This window comes from Oryctolagus cuniculus, chromosome 17, assembly GCF_051225735.1.
Source record: "Oryctolagus cuniculus isolate XC-2025 breed Fujian yellow rabbit chromosome 17, ASM5122573v1, whole genome shotgun sequence".
NCBI classification, from domain to species: domain Eukaryota; kingdom Metazoa; phylum Chordata; class Mammalia; order Lagomorpha; family Leporidae; genus Oryctolagus; species Oryctolagus cuniculus.
Window position 1 is genome coordinate 18417006 of NC_142883.1, and position 18889 is coordinate 18435894.

Sequence of the window (18889 nt, forward strand, 5' to 3'; positions counted from 1 at the left end):
AGAGACAGAGGAGAGAGAGAAAGAGAGAGAGAGATGTTTCATCTGCTTGTTCACTCCCCAAATGGCTGCAATTGCTGGGGCTGGGCCAGGCCAAAGCCAGGAGCCAGGAGCTTCTTCCGGGTCTCCCACATGGGTGCAGGGGCCCTAGTACTTGGGCCATCCTCCACTGCTTTCCCAGGTGCATTAGCAGGGAGCTGGATCAGAAGTGGAGCAGCTGGGACTTGAAGTGGTGCCCACGTGGGATGTTGGCACCACAGCACCAGCCCCTATTAAAGTACTTTAAAAAAAAAACAAAGCTCCCAAGTCACATCTGTCAGGGATGAGTGAAGCCGGGGACTTCGCCAGGGCTGGGCCAAGGCATGCGAGTCTATCAGCTGGAACCTGGGCTTGCCCGCGGATCAGACCTTGATGTGCCTTTTAAAAATGGAGGGGGAGGGGTGCGTTGTCGTTGCGGTGCAGCAGGTTAAGCTGCTGCTGATGTCCGCATCCCATATGGGCATTGGTTCGAGTCTTGGATGCTCTACTTCCAATACAGCTCGCTGCTAATGGCCTGAGAAAGCAATGGAAGATGGCCCGAGTGCGTGGGCCCCTGACACCCACGTGGGAGACCTGGATGGAGTCCTGGCTCTGGCTGCGGCCTGGCCCAGCCTTGACCATTGCAGCCATTTGGGGAGTGAACCAGTGGACGGAACATCTCTTTTTCTGTCTTTCCTTTCTGTGTAACTTTGCCTACCAAGTAAAGTGAATAAATCAAAAAAATGAGGGGGCTGGACACTGAATGTGAGGTTGTAGAAGACAGATTACTGGTGTGATGTTTCTAAAATACTAGTGAGTGAAAAAATTATAGAAAATTTATAAGCAAAGACAGGAAGGATCAATAGCAGATGGGAACAATTTTTTCTCTGATGATTTGTATTTCAAATTTTTGCTTAGCTCTACTTTCTTCAAAATATTTTAGAAAAGATCTTTTCTTCTTCCCCTTTTTTTTTTTGGTAGTACAAAAAAATCCACTGAAGTTGTTCCAAGGCAGAGGTCGCTGTCCACGTCCGTCTACATTTGCGCTATCAGTCGGCGCTCAGAACGTCTCAGACGCTGCAGCATTTTGGAGTTTTGGATGAGGGATGCTTAACTGATAATTCCATCAGATTGTGTTTTCTTTTGGCCAAACTGAGATTACTTTATATGTTATGCTACGCACACACACACACACACACACACACGGCAAATCTGTGCTACAAAAGCCTTAACTGGGCATGGGAAAAAATAAATCCTGCAATTATCTAAAATACTCATATTATCTCTCTGTGCAAGAGGAACAGTGAGGATTTTTTCTTTCTTTCTCTTTTATGCAACTTAACTCTGTACTTGCTCAAATATCTTATAATGGGCATTGGTTATTTTAATAACCAGAAAACTAGAAGTTAAGAACAGTTCACAGAGCCCAGCCCCCTTGGTCAGTGTGCCCATGGTGCTTCCAGATATGTGTGCTCTCAGAGACAGGGGTCCCTCAAAGGGCAGAAAAGAGGGGAGGAGCCCCAGGGGGGCTCCAAGGCAGAAGGTCTAGGACCCAGGGGGAGGTACTGGCCTTGCCACTTTGCTCCATCCATAGTGGGAGCATCCACATGAGTACCTGACATCCATTACTGCATTTACTGTAGGATGAGAACAGCCTAGGGTGGCTGCAGGGTTAAATGTACTGCTGGACAGCAGGAGTGCCACGGCTTCTCCCTCATGCGAAATCCAGGAGGCACAGGGCACGCGCTTGGCATTAGCTCCTGGCTATCACCATTGTGGGGAGGGGCTGTCTGGGGGCCTTACCTGTGAGCAAGGACTTCCCCAGGCCATCGGGCTGAAGGCACACGGCATGGCCAAAGTCACAGAGGGCCGCACGGCTCCCATCACTGGACAGGAGCACGTTGTCAGCTGCCAGCCGGATCAGGGAGGAAGAGCGACAGGTGAGTCACGTCGGGTCCTGGCCCACCCTGGATCCTCTTGGCCTGGCCCGCAGTGAAGTCATTGTCTGGCTGAGCCCATGCAGCAGCTGTGTTATGATTTGTTAACAGTCATGGAAGTGAGGGGGGCTCCAGTGCAGGCCAGGGGCAGATGGCACCTTGGGGACAGGAGCAGGGTTTCCTCCTTGGAACTCTGCCACTGTCCTCTGCTGCCCCCACTTTCCCAGTGGTCATCAATGGGCAGGAGCTCGCACCACCCACTGGAAACTGCAGTGCCAGGGCTGAGGGCTAGAAACACCACCCCCTTCTCACTGGGCGCAGACCTGTTAGCCTGACTCAGGCCCTCCTGATGGAGACAACCAGGCAGGCCTAGAGCTGGGGGAAGAGCAGGCAGGAAGGTGTGGGGGAGGAGGTTGTGAAGCTGCACCTCACCTTTGACATCTCCGTGCAGAATCCTTCGTGAATGCAGGTATTCCAGCCCCTCCAAGGCCTGGCCCAGGTAGTAGAGGGCCCGGTCCTCCGGCAGACAGCCCTTCTGCTTGATGAGCTGGCCCAGCGAGCCGCCTAGGAGACCAAAGGCCAGGCTGGACACACTGCTTCCCGGGCCTCCCAGAAAGCCATGGGCCAGAGTGAAGGGCAGGAAGGGCAAAGCCTTTCTCGAGGTGTCACAGGGTCAGGAATGTGGACTGACTGGAAACCAAGGTCAACCTATGCACGACCGGGGAAACTTTGGCCTTGAATTCTGAACAATGAAGAATGGCATGTGGCTGCTTACCTTCTAGCAGCTCCATGAAGATATTGACCCATGGGCCTTCTCTCACGGCTCCATACAGGGGGACGATTCTGGGTGAGGTCAGCCCCGCACAAGCCATCAATTCCTCTGCCCGGAACACCTCGACTCGTACCTGCAAGTGCCCAGAGCTGCCTTGAGTTGGGGTGAGGGGAGCAGGCTGGCTCCCTGGCATCCTCTTAGGGACCTTGGTGACCCTGGTGGTAATGCTGCAGCCAGGCAGGGGCTGGCCAGCCTGCCAGCCCTCAGGGACCAAACTGAACACCAAGGTACTCAGCACTAGGGCCACCTCCTTGTAACAGTTTGGCAGGGGGCCAGCACTGTGGCATAGTGGGTAAAGCCACTGCCTGCAGTGCCAGCATCCCATAGGTGTGCCAGTTTAAGTCTCAGCTGCTCCACTTCTGATCCAGCTCTCTGCTTTGGCCTGGGAAAGCAGAAGATGGCCCAAGTCCTTGGGCCCCAGCACCCGTGTGGGAAGACCTGGAGGAAGCTCCTGGCTCCTAGTTTTGGATTGGTGCAGTTCCTGCCATTGCGGCCTATTGGGCAGTGAACCAGTGGATGGAAGACTCTCTCTCTGCCTCTCCTCTCTCTGTGTAACTCCAACTTTCAAATAAATACATAAATCTTAAAACAACAACAACAACAACAAAGTAGTTTGGCAGCACTGACCATCTGTGAACACAGTCCCACAAAACCCACACTCCCTGTCCCAGCTCCCAGCACGCTGCTGCCTTCAAGTCTGCGCAGGACACTCTTCCCCTCCAGCCCAAATGTGCTGGCAACTTCTAGGACACAGGCCTCTGCCGCTGGCAGGTGTCCTGGGTCCTCAGTGTCCCTCCCAGGTATCTGTCTCTTTCCCAGAGGACTGGAAGGTTCGTGCAGCCAGAGCAGTGTTTATTCTGTCTGCAGCTGTGTCCCCAGCATCTGGACACAGGGATACCTGAGGAGGGGCCCTGTGTGCTGGCAGGTCTGGGGTCCCCTCCCTTCCACAGGGAGCAGCAGCGTGGCATGGTGGGAAGCAGCAGGTCTCAGATGCAGACGTCGAAGGCTTAGGCCCTGGTTCGGCCACTTCAGAAAAGGCAGCATACTTCCCACAGACTGCGGGCTTCCTCGGCCAATGGGTGGGGTGGGAGGGATGCAAAGTGACATCCGCTCTCGGCAGAGCGAGGATTCAGGAGGAGGACAACTAGCGCCACACCTGCTGACCAACAGGTGCTCAGGAAACGCTAGCTCCTCACTTCCTCCCTCAGCTCAGTAAACACATCCTTACTCATGGAAGCTCTGTGTGGCATCACCAGGGGGCGCCAGTGGAAACAGGACCAGCTGGCAGAGTTCTGCTGGGACTTGTGGCTTGGCAAACAGGAGCTCAGACTTTAGACTTTTGCCTGTCAGTGGAAACTGTCTCTTCTGGTTCCGTGCAGTGTCTGGCTCGGCTAATCAGCACTCAGGAACTGTGACTCTTTGTTGGAGTCTCTAGCTCTAAAAAGTCTTGACCCTGAGTCGGAAGGAATTCACCAAGAGGACTCGCTTGGGCCAATGCCTTGAACTTCCCCCCACCCAGATGGAGCTGAAGCATGGCAGAGACCCCCGCAGGTGCCACAGACCGGGAACATTTGCAGGATTCCCAGCGTCTGCGTGGCCCCACGTGAACCACCCACTTGAGGTGGCTCAGCGTCAGCATCAGAGCCCACACCCCTCAGGGTTCTGCAGCTGCTATGGAAGACAGGACACTCAGCAGGGAATGGGCAGGAAAGCTGGTGGGGCCCAGTTTGACTTCAAGGTTGGGGAGGCTGTGTGATGCCCAGCTTGGCCCTGAGCCATGAGTTCTGGTCATTCCAGAGTGGAAGGAGATTCGTTCTTTCAACTTCTGTGCCCTGCCTTTCTGACGGCTGCTATCTTGTTAGCATAAAGACTTACTACTGGACCTACTATATTTACTAAATGGAACTGCTGGGTAACTGTTTTGGCCCAGGGCACTCTGAAAAGATTACTGAGATATTAAGGGTTATGAAACAAGAAAGTTCAGGAGGGGCAGGCGTTGTGGCACAGTAAGCTGCCACTTGGGACACTGCATCCTATATCTGAGTACTGGTTGGAGTCCCGGTTACTCTACTTCCAACACAGCTCCCAGCTAATGCACCCGGGAAGCAGCGGATAATGGCTTAAGTGCTTGAGTTCCTGCTACCCACATGAGAGGCCTGGATGGAGTTTCTGGCCCCTGGCTTTGGCCTGGCCCAGTCTCAACTTTTGTGGTCATTTGGGGAGTGAATCAGCAGTTGGAAGATCTCTGTCACTCAGCCTTTCAAATGATTAAATCTTAAAACAAACCAAAAAAAGCTGTTTAAGAGCCTCTGGGTTAACTTTTAAATCGGTTAAGACCTCTAGAGAGTTCCAGCAATGTTTAAAACATTTCTACCCGCTTAGACCAAAGTGGGTGGCAGACGACACATCAAACTACAAACTATGTCAGAAGTCCAGGCTGGGCCAAGGAAGCAAGCTCAAGGGCAGTTCTGCGGGAATTGGGGGGTGGAGGGCAAGATAGCCCCACCTTCTGTTCAGGCTGGCTGCCCACTTCTCTCCCCACCCGGAGTTCAGTGTCCTCATATGTAAGGTGAGGGGCTGAACTGTGGTGAGGATGTTAATGAGAACGGGTATCTATTGCCCACTTAACACAGGCCAGGTGCTATGGAAGCCCTTTGGAAGCACCATTTACATCTTGCAACAGCCCATGGGGTGGTGGTGTCATTATCCCCATTGTTTCCTTTTTAAATTTATTTGAAAGGGAAGGAAAGAGAGAGTGAGATCAAGCTCCCATCCTGGGGCTTGGTCAGGCCAAAGCAAGGAGCCAGGAACTCAATCTGGGCTTCCCACTTGGGTGGCAGGGACCCAAGCATTTGAGCTAGCACCACTGCCTCCCAGGTGCATTAGCAGGAAGCTCGATGGGGAGCGGGGAGCACAGAGCAGCCAGGACTTGAGCCAGGCACTTCAATATGGGTGCGGGTATCCCTAGCAGAGTCTTAACACTGAGCTGTGCCAAACACCCACCCAATCATTTCGATTTTACAGATGAGGAAGCTGACGCCTGGGCAAGTACCGTGTGCAAGGTCACTGAGTACAAAGCATCACAGCCAGGATTTCAGCTGGGGAAACCCAACTCCAGAGCTGCCAGCCAGTCCACCCCCGAAAGAACTCTCCAGGAGTGGCCCTCACCTCCTGAATGCTTTGCACACACTCAGGAGCGAGTGTGGCCAGCAATCCGCCTGTGGCCACCTCCATAAGCTACCTCCCTCCAGCTAAGAGCCCGCGTGCTTGACACGGGCTCTCCCAATTGTTTTCATCTCGTGTGTTTGATTCCAACAGTAAAGAGGGGATAGCAGCAATTCTGTAAGTTCTCTGGAAGAGTCCAGGATTGGATCTACATGAAAGTGACTAACACAGAACTGGGCACACAGGTGTGCAGAAAATGTAAGGGGTCCAGCCCCACTTCCTCACAGTCATCCAGTCTGCTCTGGATCCTTGCTGTTTTCATCCTAAATATGCTGATGGTCTCTCCTTTGTGTCACCTGTTACAGCTCCAGCCCCTTCAGGCCAGGCCTGTGGGTTCCACACCTCTGTCCCCAGCCCCTGTACACCGTCTGGCACAGAGCAGGTGCTCAAAACCAGCTGGTTCGACTTGGCAAAGGCCAAGGCCATACTATTATATTTCAGCGGCCAAGCCAAAGGGACACTCCCAAACTCCATGCGCGAGCCAGATGTCCCAAAATGAACAAGTCTTCACCCTCCCTGGGCCACTGGCCCCTCTGAGAATCTGATAAATGACACAGGCCCTACTCCATCAAAAATGTGGTGCGCCACAAACATGCGTTTTAATAGAGTTCCAGGAATTCATGGATTCTATCAACCCACCTCCTGACCCGGATAAGAACTTCCACATGTTAAACAGTACAAACACTGTGTATGTACCACCGAGGAAACTCTGCAATGTGCTATTACACAAAACCAGAACAATCCAATAATGTCTATGATCTCATTTTTATAAAGGAAACTGCATGTTTATAAATGCACAACAAATCTAAAACCATGTCAAAAGTCAGGCACTCCTGGGCATAGGACTGGGGACAGGAAGACATTTTTGGTGTCCTTTGAATGCTTTTGTAACAAGTCTGCATTTGTTTGCAATTGAAAGATCAAAGCATATCTTAAAAAAAGTAAAAACTGGGTGGCTGGGGATAGGAGCAGGTGGTACTGGCGACTGGGCGGGGGCGGGGAGTAAATGGGGAAGGCAAAAAATAAAAAAAAAATTAAAAAAGTAAAAACCTTGCATTAAACCCTGGACTTATAGTCAATCAGTATGTGACCCAGGCGAGGGATATTTTAGAACAGAGGATGGAAACTTTTTTTGCCTAGGGCTATGTGCAGATTTGCAACACCATTCGTGGGCCATACAAAATGATCAGCTTTAAAATTAGCCTGCTAAGATTTACTGAATTTTGAGCCTTGCCTGAGGTTGCCGTGGCAGGGCCAGACTAGAGGATTTTAAAGGCCTTCTACAGGCCGGACGTTCCCCACCCATTCTAGGAGACGCAAGGGAGTGCTGGCATTACCACCGATGCCACACGTCCTGGATGCTCCTCGGGGAGCACCAGAGGGCACAGCTTGCTGGGACTCCAGGCGCAATGTGACTTCTGGCACCTGACCACCATCCGCAGCCCCCGCCCCACATCAGGAAGCTGTTTCTCCTGAAGTCTTGCAGTTCCTAATGGCTACCACGTCTACCCCCTGGCTCCCCTGAGAGAAAGGAGCCAGCCAAGGGAGCTCCCTTCCCAGCCCTGCCTGCTCCGGGGTGGGGAGGAGGTGCAGTTCTGGGTGGGCCCAGCTCTGGGGCTGCGGAGTCCCTGCCCTGTACTGCTGGGGAGTTAGAAGTGGAGTGTTTTCCTCCTCACTGTTAGGGCTGTTTGTTTTGTTGCCTGGACTCGTAGGACCTCAGCGGCTAACAGCTGAGAAGCCGGTGACTAAGCTCGCAGCACTGGGTGCCTGTCCCTAGGACACTTCACACTCTCTCACCTCCTCCCACCACCTCTCAGTGGGGACAGCTGGGCCTTCTCCGGTGGCCTGGGGAGGGGCACTGCCGTTGAGGAGGTCAGGCACGTGGCCTTGGTCTCCAAGTAGAAGAGGATGAGCCACACTGGCAAGAACTCACACTGCTTTGCCAGTGGGGGTGGTGAGGGTAGAGCTTGCTTATTTGACCCAGTCTGCCTGAAGTTTGGGGTAACACTTGCAGACAGCCCCCTCTCAGTCCACCACTCTGATGGCCAAACTCAGAACTTAACACCCTAGCCCTTGTACTAACCCAGGAAGCAAGGTTTGTTCACTTCCAGCTGTCTCCTCACCCCTTAAAGCCACAGGCACTACGGCCTCGGGGCAGAGCCCACTATGCACAGGGCTGACTGTGCTGCCTCTGGGCTGGGCTAGCTATTTGGTCCCTTTCCTTTTAGGGATCAGTGTCCTTGACATGAACCACCTGAAACAAGGTCCACCCGAGCCGCGTTTCCCCTGCCCAAGGGCCAAGAAAACAGTGCACAGAATACCCTAAGGTGGTGGCCAGGATGAGCTGAGTCAGCGGCATGGAGACAGATGCTGCACCCAGAGGGCTGGGGGTGTGCCGCTGCCTCCACCTCCCACGGGGGCCTGGGCAGTGTGAGGTGTCAGGAGGCCTGGCTGGGTGGCCTCAGGCAAGCCACTCTCCTCTTGGGTCTCTGGTTCTGACATCGGTGAGGTGCGGGGTCGCAGGGGTGATTTGTGCATTGGGCTGCTAATCAAAACCACAGTTCCAACTCCTCCTTTCCTGCCTCCTTCTTGAAGGGTGATCTAGAGCTGAATTCTGGGTCAGACAAACCTGTCTGGATCTTGGCCCTGTCACTAGGCCATCTATTTAATCCCTTGAGAGTCTCATTTCCTCGTGTCTGTCTCACAGGACTGTATTACACCTGGACAAGGGCAGGCAGAGCTGGAACTCAAGGCAGATCTAAAGTCCAAAGTGCCTGGCCTCCTCCCATTAAGCATCTTACGGCTAGGGGCTACTGCTCTTTTTTTTTTTTTTTTTTTTTTTTTTTTTTTTTTTTTAATTTTTTTGACAGGCAGAGTGGACAGTGAGGGAGAGAGAGACAGAGAGAAAGGTCTTCCTTTTTCCGTTGGTTCACCCCCCAATGGCCGCTGCAGCTGGCGCACCGTGCTGATCTGAAGCCAGGAGCCAGGTGTTTTTCCTGGTCTCCCTTGCGGGTGCAGGGCCCAAGCACTTGGGCCATCCTCCACTGCATTCGCGGGCCACAGCAGAGGGCTGGACTGGAAGAGGGGCAACCGGGACAGAATCCGGCGCCCCGACCGGGACTGGAACCCAGGTGCCGGCGCCGCAGGCGGAGGATTAGCCTAGTGAGCCGCAGCGCTGGCCAAGGGGCTACTGCTCTGATTACCTTTGGTCCAGGTGTGTTGTGTAGGGGGTGCTGTGTGACTTAGGGATTTCATCTCAGCATGAATTCCATGATCACCCTCCAGATCTGGCCTTGCCCCTAAGGACTTTGGCACCAGGAGCAGCCTGGACAGGATTCAGACTCAGAGGCTGTGTGCCCACTCTTTTGCTCCCTCTCACAGACACACGTGCTGATGGGAGTGACAAGGCCAGGACATGTGACAGGCTGCTCCCTCCAGCTCCAACTGACCAGGGTGGCTAGCTCTGTTACCAGGTCAGACTCACAGCCTTCCTGGGACTATCTTGGAACAAGCAAGAAACGCACAGGCCCTGATTGCCTTTGCCCTTCAGTGCCTGGAGTCCTGGTGCAGCTTTCTCTGGCCTACCTTTTTGACAGCACACTGGAAGCCGGTCTGCTTGTCCTCCATCCTATGGACCTCTCCAAAGGAGCCCCTGCCCAGGCGGGGCTGGTGTGTGGCCCAGTGCACTTCTTCCCGGTACTCGTAGTCCAGTGGCTTGAGTTTCTGGGGTGGCAGGAGAGACAGGCTAGTTTCAGAGGCCAGGGTAGCTCAGGGATGAAGGGCTCCAGTGAGGGAGGCACTCGGATGGCCATAGCTGAGCTTGGAGCTAGAAGGCGGTCACACCAGAGACCTCCATGTCTATGGCAGGGCTGGGAGGGGGGAAGGCAGGACCTGAGGGGCTGACAGGATGAAGGGGAAGGCCAGCCAATCTGGGTGATGGAAAACCTTCCTAGGCTTGGGATGGAAGGACAGAAGTGGAGTTGCCAGCAGCAACCTTGACAATGACAAAAGAGAACTTGGGAGCTGGAAGGTAGACAAAAGGGAGGAACAATGAAGAGGGGGCAGAGCAGGTCCACAAATTCAAGTTTATGAACTCATCTAGAGGTCCTGAGTTATCCAGGGAGACAGCAGGCACAAGGGATGGATGGCAGGGGTGAACACAGGCAGGATCTCTCAGTGTGTGTACATCCACAGAACGCAGTCAGCAGTGATGAGGTGACCAACCAGAACTACAGAGAAACCGCTAGGAAGGCTGGGAAAGGTGGGCATGGACTTGGAGAGGGGGACAGCCGCTTTTCATCCACAAGCAGCACATTGCTAGCATCTGATCTGCGACCTGGTGCAAGAGAGACTCTGACAGTGAGAAAACCATGGCGGAGGTCTGGCTGGTTTCAAAGAGGCCGCTGCTCTGCTAACAGGCTGGCCCTGCCTCCTAGCTGAGGCTCTGGCCTAGCCCTGGTGGAGGGGTGGACGGGGGTTGGGGGATTAGTTACCTCTGTAAGCAGGACTCCCTCGCAGTCCTCAGTTTCGGGGCTGGGCTTCCGGGGCTGGGATCCTGCTGTTGACCAGGTCTTAGCCAGGCTGGTCAGGCTGTGGGCCTGGCCCGAGCTCACGCTGCCTTGCAGAGCGTGGACCAGGTATTCCTCCACCGAGAACTTCTCCTGGGCGCTATGAGCTGTGTAGCTGGGCTCCAGGGGTGGGCCAGGCAGGGGCTGCTGGCTGTCTGCACAGGCTAGTTTGCCCAGGACAAAGGACTCCAGGGGCTGAGCTTTCCGTGGCTGGAGAGGGCAGAAAGGGAAGGGGTGGGGCAGTCTGCTGTAGGGGAAAGGGTGAGCCAGCTGGGGCAGGGGCCCCACGTCCTGGGGGTGGTGGAGCTTCCACACGTGGTTCAGACATTGCAAGGGGCTGATCAGTTTGTGAAGTTCTGATCGAGGCAGTGCCGGCCGTAGGTCCTCACCAAGTTTCTTAAAACAGAGTTGGCCAAGGCCTGGTTCCCTCAGAGGTTTGGTGAACTGGGGGCTGCTTCTAATATACGGGGTGCCCAATGGAGACTCATCCTCCTGCAGGGGAAACACAGGAGTTAGGACAGGTGTTCAGAAGGCCCCAGGAGCCGGGCTCTGGGCAGGGGGTGGCGGGTCTCACCTGCACGGGGACTGTGCAGCTCTCCTGCTCAGGGGTTCGGGGGCAGGGTTTGGCTAAGGCCACTCCTGCCTGTGCCGGGGACTTTGAGCTCTTCTTCTTCTTCCTTTTCTTGCGGGCTTTGCTGCGACGCTTTCCCTTCCAGCACACACGGGCTGTTCTGCCCTCGGTTGCGTGGGCCACATTGTTGGGGATCTGATCAAGGCCCTCAGACTGGCTGTCAAGAGAGGGCAAGGTGGGCGCTGAGGGCACAGGAGGCAGGAGGATGGGATGGGTCAGGTTAACCGTGGAGTCCACAGATCTGAGATCCAGTGCCTCTGGGTTATGACGGTTGCTTATTGACAGCACTGTGTCTGAGATACGTGTGAGTTCGTCAGGGGAGTGGCAGAGCGTATGCTCACACAAAGCAGGAGTGCTACCAAGTCACGGGGTCGTACAGTAATCCTGTGAGACCACGTCACATCACACGGCATGTGACCACACTCATGCAAATTCGGGACAGGTCTTAGCCAGAGGAACCTCAGTTTTCTCATATGTGAAATCTTTCTGCTGTGCAGGGAGGACACGAGGTTCCAATGAAACAGTTCACTAACAAGCCAACCTCCATGCCCAGCCCAAGGCCAGCTGTCAACACACGGGGCCTAGGACCCTGCTCTCTTGAGGGGGGACAGCAGAGACATGGGCTTCTCTCTGCTGTCCCCTGGAGGGCTTCCAGAAGAGCGCCATGTTCACAGCAGACGTCCTCAGCCCGGACTGGCAGCGGTTTGTTTCTGATGCCTCCAGAGAGAAGGCTAGTTGCTGTCATCATAGTCAGGTTGCCTGCACTGGTCCCTGGAGATACCTGGTTACTGCAGGAAGCCAGGAGCTGCCTGCCTGGTGTCCGGGGACCATGGAGCTTGTCCTTCCTTCTCTGACCACCCAGAGGCTTCTCCCCACCATGGCTCTCACGGGTTCACACCACTGCTAGTTCTGAGAGGAACTGCACCATGAGAGTTTTTGAATGTGGTATGGAGCAGACCACAGCCTCTGCCGCGCTCCTTGGGCCTCACCTTCTGCCCTGAAAATAAAGGCAGGCTCCCCCCAAGGCCTGGGGACGGCTGGAGGCCTGAGCTCCCACAGGCTCCTCTCTGAAGGCTGAGAAGGGTGGGCCCATCAGAAACCCTTGCCCCGGGCCAAGGCCTCCAAGTCAGCAGAGGAGTTCGGCCAAAGTCCGAGGCTTTCTGGCTCCCAGCGGCAGCCCTCCCACCGTCACTAGCAGCTTCCAGATCCCAAGGGTACAGAAGCTGGCCTGCAGCCGGGGGAGGGAAGTGTTTCTAGGCTGAACCCTCAGTTGCCAAACAGCGTCTCTGGGGGTCTGAGAGCTGGGAGTGCGTCCTGCCGCTCTGGTCTGCCCAGCCCCTGCCTCCACAAAACCATCCCCTACAGGTGAGTCTCCAGGGGGAGACACCAGTGGGCTCTCTCCCCAGGGGACGGTGAGGGGACCCCTGCACAGGCGATCACAGACACGCACCAGTAGGAAGTGGCCCCTGTTCCCGGAACCCTCCCTGTTGATGGAAAGCAGGGGTGCCTCAAGGACTCAGAAAAGAACAAAAACAAAGTGTCAGGCTGATGGGACCCAGAGGCAGGCGTCCACACGCCCTGAAAAGGCTCTGAAAGGCTTTACATGCCAAGAGCTGAACCACAGGTGTCTGAGGAGGGAGCCAGGGCCAGCGGGCAGCAGCCTGGGTGCGCAGGGCAGGGAGGACACCAGCTTCGGGTCCCCGGCCCCGCCCAGCAGGCTTTCTTACCTGTACTGTTTTGACCCTGCGATGAAAATGCGTTCTGAAAAGGTGGGGCTGAACTCCTGGCTGTTCTCACCTTTGAAATAAGTGGAGAGAGGGGGGGTTTGCAGAGAGAAGAGAAGGAACACGACCTCAGCAGCAGATGCACCTTAGAGTCCTCCTCTCCCCCCTCAGCACGTCTCTGCCGGCTACCTCCTGGCCCTGGCCTCCTCTCACTGACCGTCTGACCTTCCTCCTGCCCAGCTTCATGGTCAAGAGCAGAAGGGATGTTGAGGATTTGGGGACTGTGGGGCGCCCACCTCACTTCTAGTGTACAGCTTCTGTGAAATGATCTACACAAAGCACACGGCACAGGGCAGTGGCTCCATCCTACACAGAGAAGGACCGTGAGCGTGTATGTTCCACACTGGTTCAGCTACATGTGTGTATCTGTATACCACCACTACTATGTGGCTCGCTCCATTTTCCTTTTCATTCCCTCAGCTCTCTTCAACAAGCAAACAGCCGCAAGTGGGAAAGGAAGGAAGGAAGCCTCATCACTGGCTGTCAGGCCCTCCACGTCCCACCCCTAGAAACCTCTGGGCTTGGAGCGAGTGTCGGAAAGGGGAGAGGACTGCTGGCCTTCCCCGGCCCTCCTAGAGCCGCCACCATTGCCTGTCACCTTGAGGTACTGCGAGTAGAAGCACAAAGTGCCAGGCCCAGTCTCACCCTGGGGTGGCTGCAGCCCTGGACTGGACCAGCATGCCCCAAAGCAGGGTGTTCATCCTGGGGGTTGGGGCCATATCCAGGTGGAAGGTGGAAAAGGACCTGCAGGTCCCAGCGGGGCTTTCCGGGAGACCTGGTCTTTCCTGGCTAGGGCCCCTCTAGGCTACTGGCCCTCTTGATGATCCCGCAAAGAGACCCAAGTCACCTGCCTCTCAGTGCTGCCACCTCTTCTCACCATGGGTTCAGCCTCTGTTCCCCACATCCGCTCTTTCATCTCCCACTACTTCTCACTGAATCTGGGCCATGGCCATGTCTTGTGAGAATCTTATCTAATGGTTACCTTAACCACTCCTTTCCATCAGGGACCCCAAGCCTGGCCTCCTCTGTGTCTAGCCCGCCACCTGCTCCCTGTGCCCACAAGCCAGTCCCTTACATTCAGCCTGGGCGATGATGGAGATGGCGGCTGGCCCGCCCCCGGAGCCTTCCTTGGCTGTGCCCTTGGTAATCACGTCATTTAGGACCTCCCACTTCCCGCAGAACACAGGGCTCTTCTCCACGGCCTCGAGATGGAGGAGGGAGCTCTGCTTCTTCCCCAGAGACTGTGTCTTCTCCTTGGCTTGGGCGAGCTCCTTCTGCTGCCCAACTGCAGAGCCAGGGGTGCCCGGGCAGGCTGTTTCCATCACTGCCATCTTCCACGCTGTGCTCACGCTGTGGGAGACCAAGAACAGAGAAGGTCACTTGCAATCCCAGACCCCCAGAGTGGGCACCAGGCAGGCTTGGGCTGGAGGAGAAATGCAGGGGCAAAAGGTATTTTTTATTTTATTTTTTAAAAAATATTTTATTGTCCGGCGCCACAGCTCACTAGGCTAATCCTCCGCCTGCGGCACCGGCACACCGGGTTCTAGTACCAGTCGGGCGCTGGATTCTGTCCCGGTTGCTCCTCTTCCAGTCCAGCTCTCTGCTGTGACCCGGGAGTGCAGTGGAGGATGGCCCAAGTGTTTGAGCTCTGCACATGCATGGGAAACCAGGAGAAGCACCTGGCTCCTGCCTTCGGATTGGCGTGGTGCACCGGCCGCAGCGCGCCGCTGGAGCGGCCACTGCGGGGGTGAACCAACGGAAAAGAAAGACGTTTCTCTCTGTCTCTCTCCCTCTCACTGTCCACTCTGCCTGTCAAAAAAAAAATTGTATTTACTTATTTGAGAAGTAGAGTTACAGACAGAGAAAGGGAGAGAGACAGAGAAAGAGGGAGATCTTCCATCCACTGGTTCACTCCCCAAATGGTCGCAACGGCCAGAGCTGCACCTATCTGAAGCCAGGGGCCAGGAGCTTCCTTTAGGTCTCCCACTGCTTTCCCAGGCCATAGCAGAGAGATGGATCAGAAGAGGAGCAGCTGGGACCTGAACCAGCGCCCATATGGGAAGCCGGCACCGCAGACAGAGGCTTAGCCTACTACTCCACAGCACCAGCCCTGCTACTCTTAAAATCTTTATTTATGTGAAAGGCAGAGAGACAGGCAGAGAACTTCTTTGTGCTGGTTCACTCCCCAAATGCCCACAACAGTTTGGGTTGGGCTGGGCTAAAGCCAGGTGCATTAACTCAATCCCAGTAACCTACATGGATGGCAGGGACCCAAGGACTTGAGCCATCACCTGTTGTCTCCCAAGGTGCACATTAGCAGGAAGCTGGAATCAGGAGTGGAACCAGGACTTCTCAGGCACTGATATGGAATTAAGTGGCATCTTAATCACCGTGCCAAATGCCCGCCCCAGGTCTCTGCCACTTTAGGCCACATGTACTGATCCTTCAAACAGCCTGAATGGTAAAAGAGTCAATCTCTCAACATCTACATGTTTCATGTGGCACAGCGCTAGTCTCGCCTCGACATGAACAGACTCTTCCTCTGGGCCGACAAGGAGGAGCAGAGCCCACTCCCTCCAGCACACGACAACACAAACACCTCGGTGTGTTCCTCCCTGCTTTGCTAATGGCTCATAGGAAGGCCGCTTTGCTTCCCTGGGACAGGGCGCTGAGCCCCATCCCCCAAGACCATCACCTCACTGACCCTGCAGAAGTCTTGCCTTCTTAGAGGACATGTCTACACTGTCCACAGTGACTTTTCTCCAAGTGAGAGAATGAGGATTAGGTTTTGCCCCTGAGCAGGAGGCAGATATACGCTGCGTGTGCGTGTGTATGTGTACATGTGTGTATTTATGTTTTACATGACCTAGAACTCAGCATGCTCAGCCCTGGGCCCCTTTCCCAAGATGCATCTGCTTGTGGCTCTCCAGCCGGACTGACAAGTTTCCTTCTCGAAGGTCAAGCTCATGGCTGAAAGCTTCCCAACTGTCATTTTTTTTTCAGGCAAGGTTAGCAGTAATTTGTATCAGAGACCCCCACACCTACCTACACCTCTACAAACATGAGCACAAAGCACAAGAACTGGCCTCCTTCTGGATACGGCGCGTACTGGCAATCCCGTTCAAACAGCAGGTAGAGCTGTCACGAAGGAGAACCACACCCATCTCTGATCGCTACCATTCAGAAACCTTTTTAAAGACTGCGACTTTCTCAAGGGCAGGGCTCCTATGGGGTGTGACTTGTTTCAGACCAAGACTGAGAAGGCACCAAATGCAAGCAGGTTTTTAACGATCCTGAGATCCTGACGATACTGACAATGGCGGGTCTCAGGTGTGGTCTTCCCTGCTGCACCCGGATGGCTGCTGTTTGCTCCTGGGCAGACCTCAGCAAGCCACACCTCTAGCGCCCCTGGCCTTGCGCCCTCAGGCCTACAGGTTAACGGGACACAGAAGGCCGAGGACTTCTTCCCACTCAATCTGCCCTCCTTATCTTTTCTGGCCATGCTTGGGGTGGCTGTGGGGGGTGTAAATTTAAACAAATTTAGATTTGTTCCTTACAGCTCTGCCTCCAGGGACCTCCTGGCTTTGAACTCCAGCACTCCAGCACCCAGCAGGGATGCTCGCATTTGGTGCTGAAGGCCAGGTGCTGCGCAGTGAGTAGGCAGCCTCACTGTTCCTCGAGGGTCTCAGCTCGTCTAAGAGGCGTTCTGATGGCTATAACTGGGCAGAAGGCCTCCAAGGCAGCTTGTGTGTCTTGGAGTCACACTTGCACACACATACCCCACCAAACAAGAACGGGTCTAAGGCCCACAAGTAGCTCCTACCTGGCTCAGCCTCTTTACCAGGGGAAATGAGATTGCGCAAACAAACCAACAAAACCACCACATCGACCCGTGCTAGAGGTGTGTGCTCACAGACAGCCTGATGCGCTTCAACTGTCTCAACCTTATTTGAAGAGCCTGAGGCTTTAGGAAGTGGAGGCGTCCCCAAGGTCACCAGCCCAGGTACGGGAGAGCAGGGCCAGGACCTGTGCTGTGCTGCCCACTCACTCCCCAAGTCTCCTGAGGGCCCTGCACATGGGGCAGCCCTGTCTACAGCACAGCGGGGCAGTGGCAAGACAAGCAGGCGGAAGAGTGCTTCTCCACGACCCTCAGACAGGAGGACCGGGAGTGCCCAGCATGGAGAGCAAGCTCCTCTGATGAAAGAAGAACGAGGCCACGGGCTGCTCCGAGACACGCGGCTGTGCTCAGGCTCCGACAGCCTGGCTCTGCCCGGCAGGGCCCGCCCGTGTTCTGGATGCTTGGTCCCGGGCTAGGACTCCTCGAGACGGGCTGTGGGGCACACGCAGGAGCCAGCTTTCATCCTGGAGTCTGGCTGGGCAGCTGGCCTCGCCCTGATCCTCTCTCTGTGACCTCGCTAGGCTCTCCTCTCTCTGGAGGAGTTGAGGCTCAGGAGCTGAGCTCAGTCTCCTCTGCGCCTCCCTGATGATTCATCCAACAGCTGGGCAGGCAGAGCAGCAAGGAGGCTGCAGAGAAGCTGACCCGGCAGATGGCAGCTGGGCCTGTGAAGGACGTGGGGCAAGCAAGCTGACCCTCACCTCCCAAGCGCACAGAATCACAGCCCAGGAGCTGTGACACTTCTCCTGCAACTGGCTTTCCTGTGCCACGTGACGCTGACTCAGACCCTCTCTGATAGCCTCCAAGTTCAAGAGGCTATTCTGGGGACACCTTGGCCTGAGCAGCTCTCCTCCACGCTTGATGCTTCCCTCCGTTCCCACTTCCATGTGGGTTCTGGTCTTCAAAACTCAGCGTTCTGCATTAGGCCCAGGTGCTGGCCAGGTGGTCTCCCCAGCCCTGGGCTTTGGCCCAGGCCTTCTGCCCAGCTCACAGCCCTGTCGCTCTCCGGCAGCATGTGGGGAGTGAGGACTAAGTGGGAGCCAGTTCTGCCTCTGCTTTTGAAAGCCAATCAAGATCCTGGACCATTACTCAGCCTGGACACTCTCCCAGACTCCACTCAGGCCTCAAATGCATTCAGCCCCTGCTCTCTGTATCAGAGCTGAAGACGTGCACAGTGGCAACAGTCAAACTCATCCAGCTTACCCACAAGCCTGTGGAAACTAAAGAGGAAGACAGCAGAGCAGAATTCACTCAGTGCTATATACCGCCTGCTCCCTCCCCACGGTGCCTCCTCGACCCCCGCAGAATGCCCAGGGATGGCCTGGGTCTATTCATTCCTAGCCTGGCTTTGGGGAGGTCTGTGAGCCCCAGCAACTAAATGCAACTGTGTTTTTCCAGGGAAGAGAGCCACAGCATTTAACACTCTCTCCAAGGGCCTGCCGTTCCCCAGTGTCCCTGGAAGTCAGGGCTCTCACACAGCAGCTTCCAACCCAACTGCCAGTTAGAGTCACCAGGCGAGGGCTTGGAACGCGCTCATCCTAGACCTGCTGAATCACAGGCACTGGGCAAGAGGCCCAGAATCTGTACTTCTGACAAGTTCTTGGGATGATTCTGATACCAAGAGGCCAGGGGCTGACATCTGACCCCTGCTCCAGCCTCTAAGGTGACACTGTCCAAAATGGTAGCCAGTAGCAACATGTGGCTATTTACATTGAATTAAAATCAGAGACAATTTAAAAGCCAGTAGCTCTGTTACACCGGCTCCCATACTGGACGATGCAGATAAAGAACTTTCCCATTACTGCAGGAGTCCCACTGGACAGTGGGCTAAGGCTGTGAGAGCCAATTTTTCTCCAACCACACAATTTCTGTTCCTAGGATTCCAGCACAGGAGTAGAGCCTGGCTAAACAAGTTTCTGATTCATTGAAAGGTGCAGAAGTCATGCTCTCATGTTGTTCTTCCAAGATGATACCCTTCCTCAGATGCATACATTTCAGTTCC

The 18889-nt window shown here is 55.0% G+C and overlaps 1 protein-coding gene across 3 annotated transcripts in view; it reads right to left on the reverse strand.

Moving 5' to 3' along the window:
* Positions 1 to 18889, reverse strand: part of MAP3K14 (mitogen-activated protein kinase kinase kinase 14) — a 48061-nt gene that overhangs the window by 6444 nt on the left and 22728 nt on the right. For 2 of the 3 annotated variants that reach the window (XM_051825758.3, XM_089316938.1), the window contains exons 2-9: positions 14068 to 14342; positions 12936 to 13005; positions 11152 to 11365; positions 10503 to 11069; positions 9595 to 9732; positions 2728 to 2857; positions 2385 to 2516; positions 1819 to 1923 (exon numbers count right to left, since the gene is read on the reverse strand). In XM_051825758.3, coding sequence (XP_051681718.1) covers positions 1819 to 1923; positions 2385 to 2516; positions 2728 to 2857; positions 9595 to 9732; positions 10503 to 11069; positions 11152 to 11365; positions 12936 to 13005; positions 14068 to 14323 — 1612 coding nt within the window. In that variant the 5' untranslated portion in view covers positions 14324 to 14342. Of the gene's footprint in view, positions 1 to 1818; positions 1924 to 1955; positions 2111 to 2384; positions 2517 to 2727; positions 2858 to 9594; positions 9733 to 10502; positions 11070 to 11151; positions 11366 to 12935; positions 13006 to 14067; positions 14343 to 18889 lie in introns of those variants that run through there. The other variant, XM_089316939.1, reaches the window with a different exon arrangement.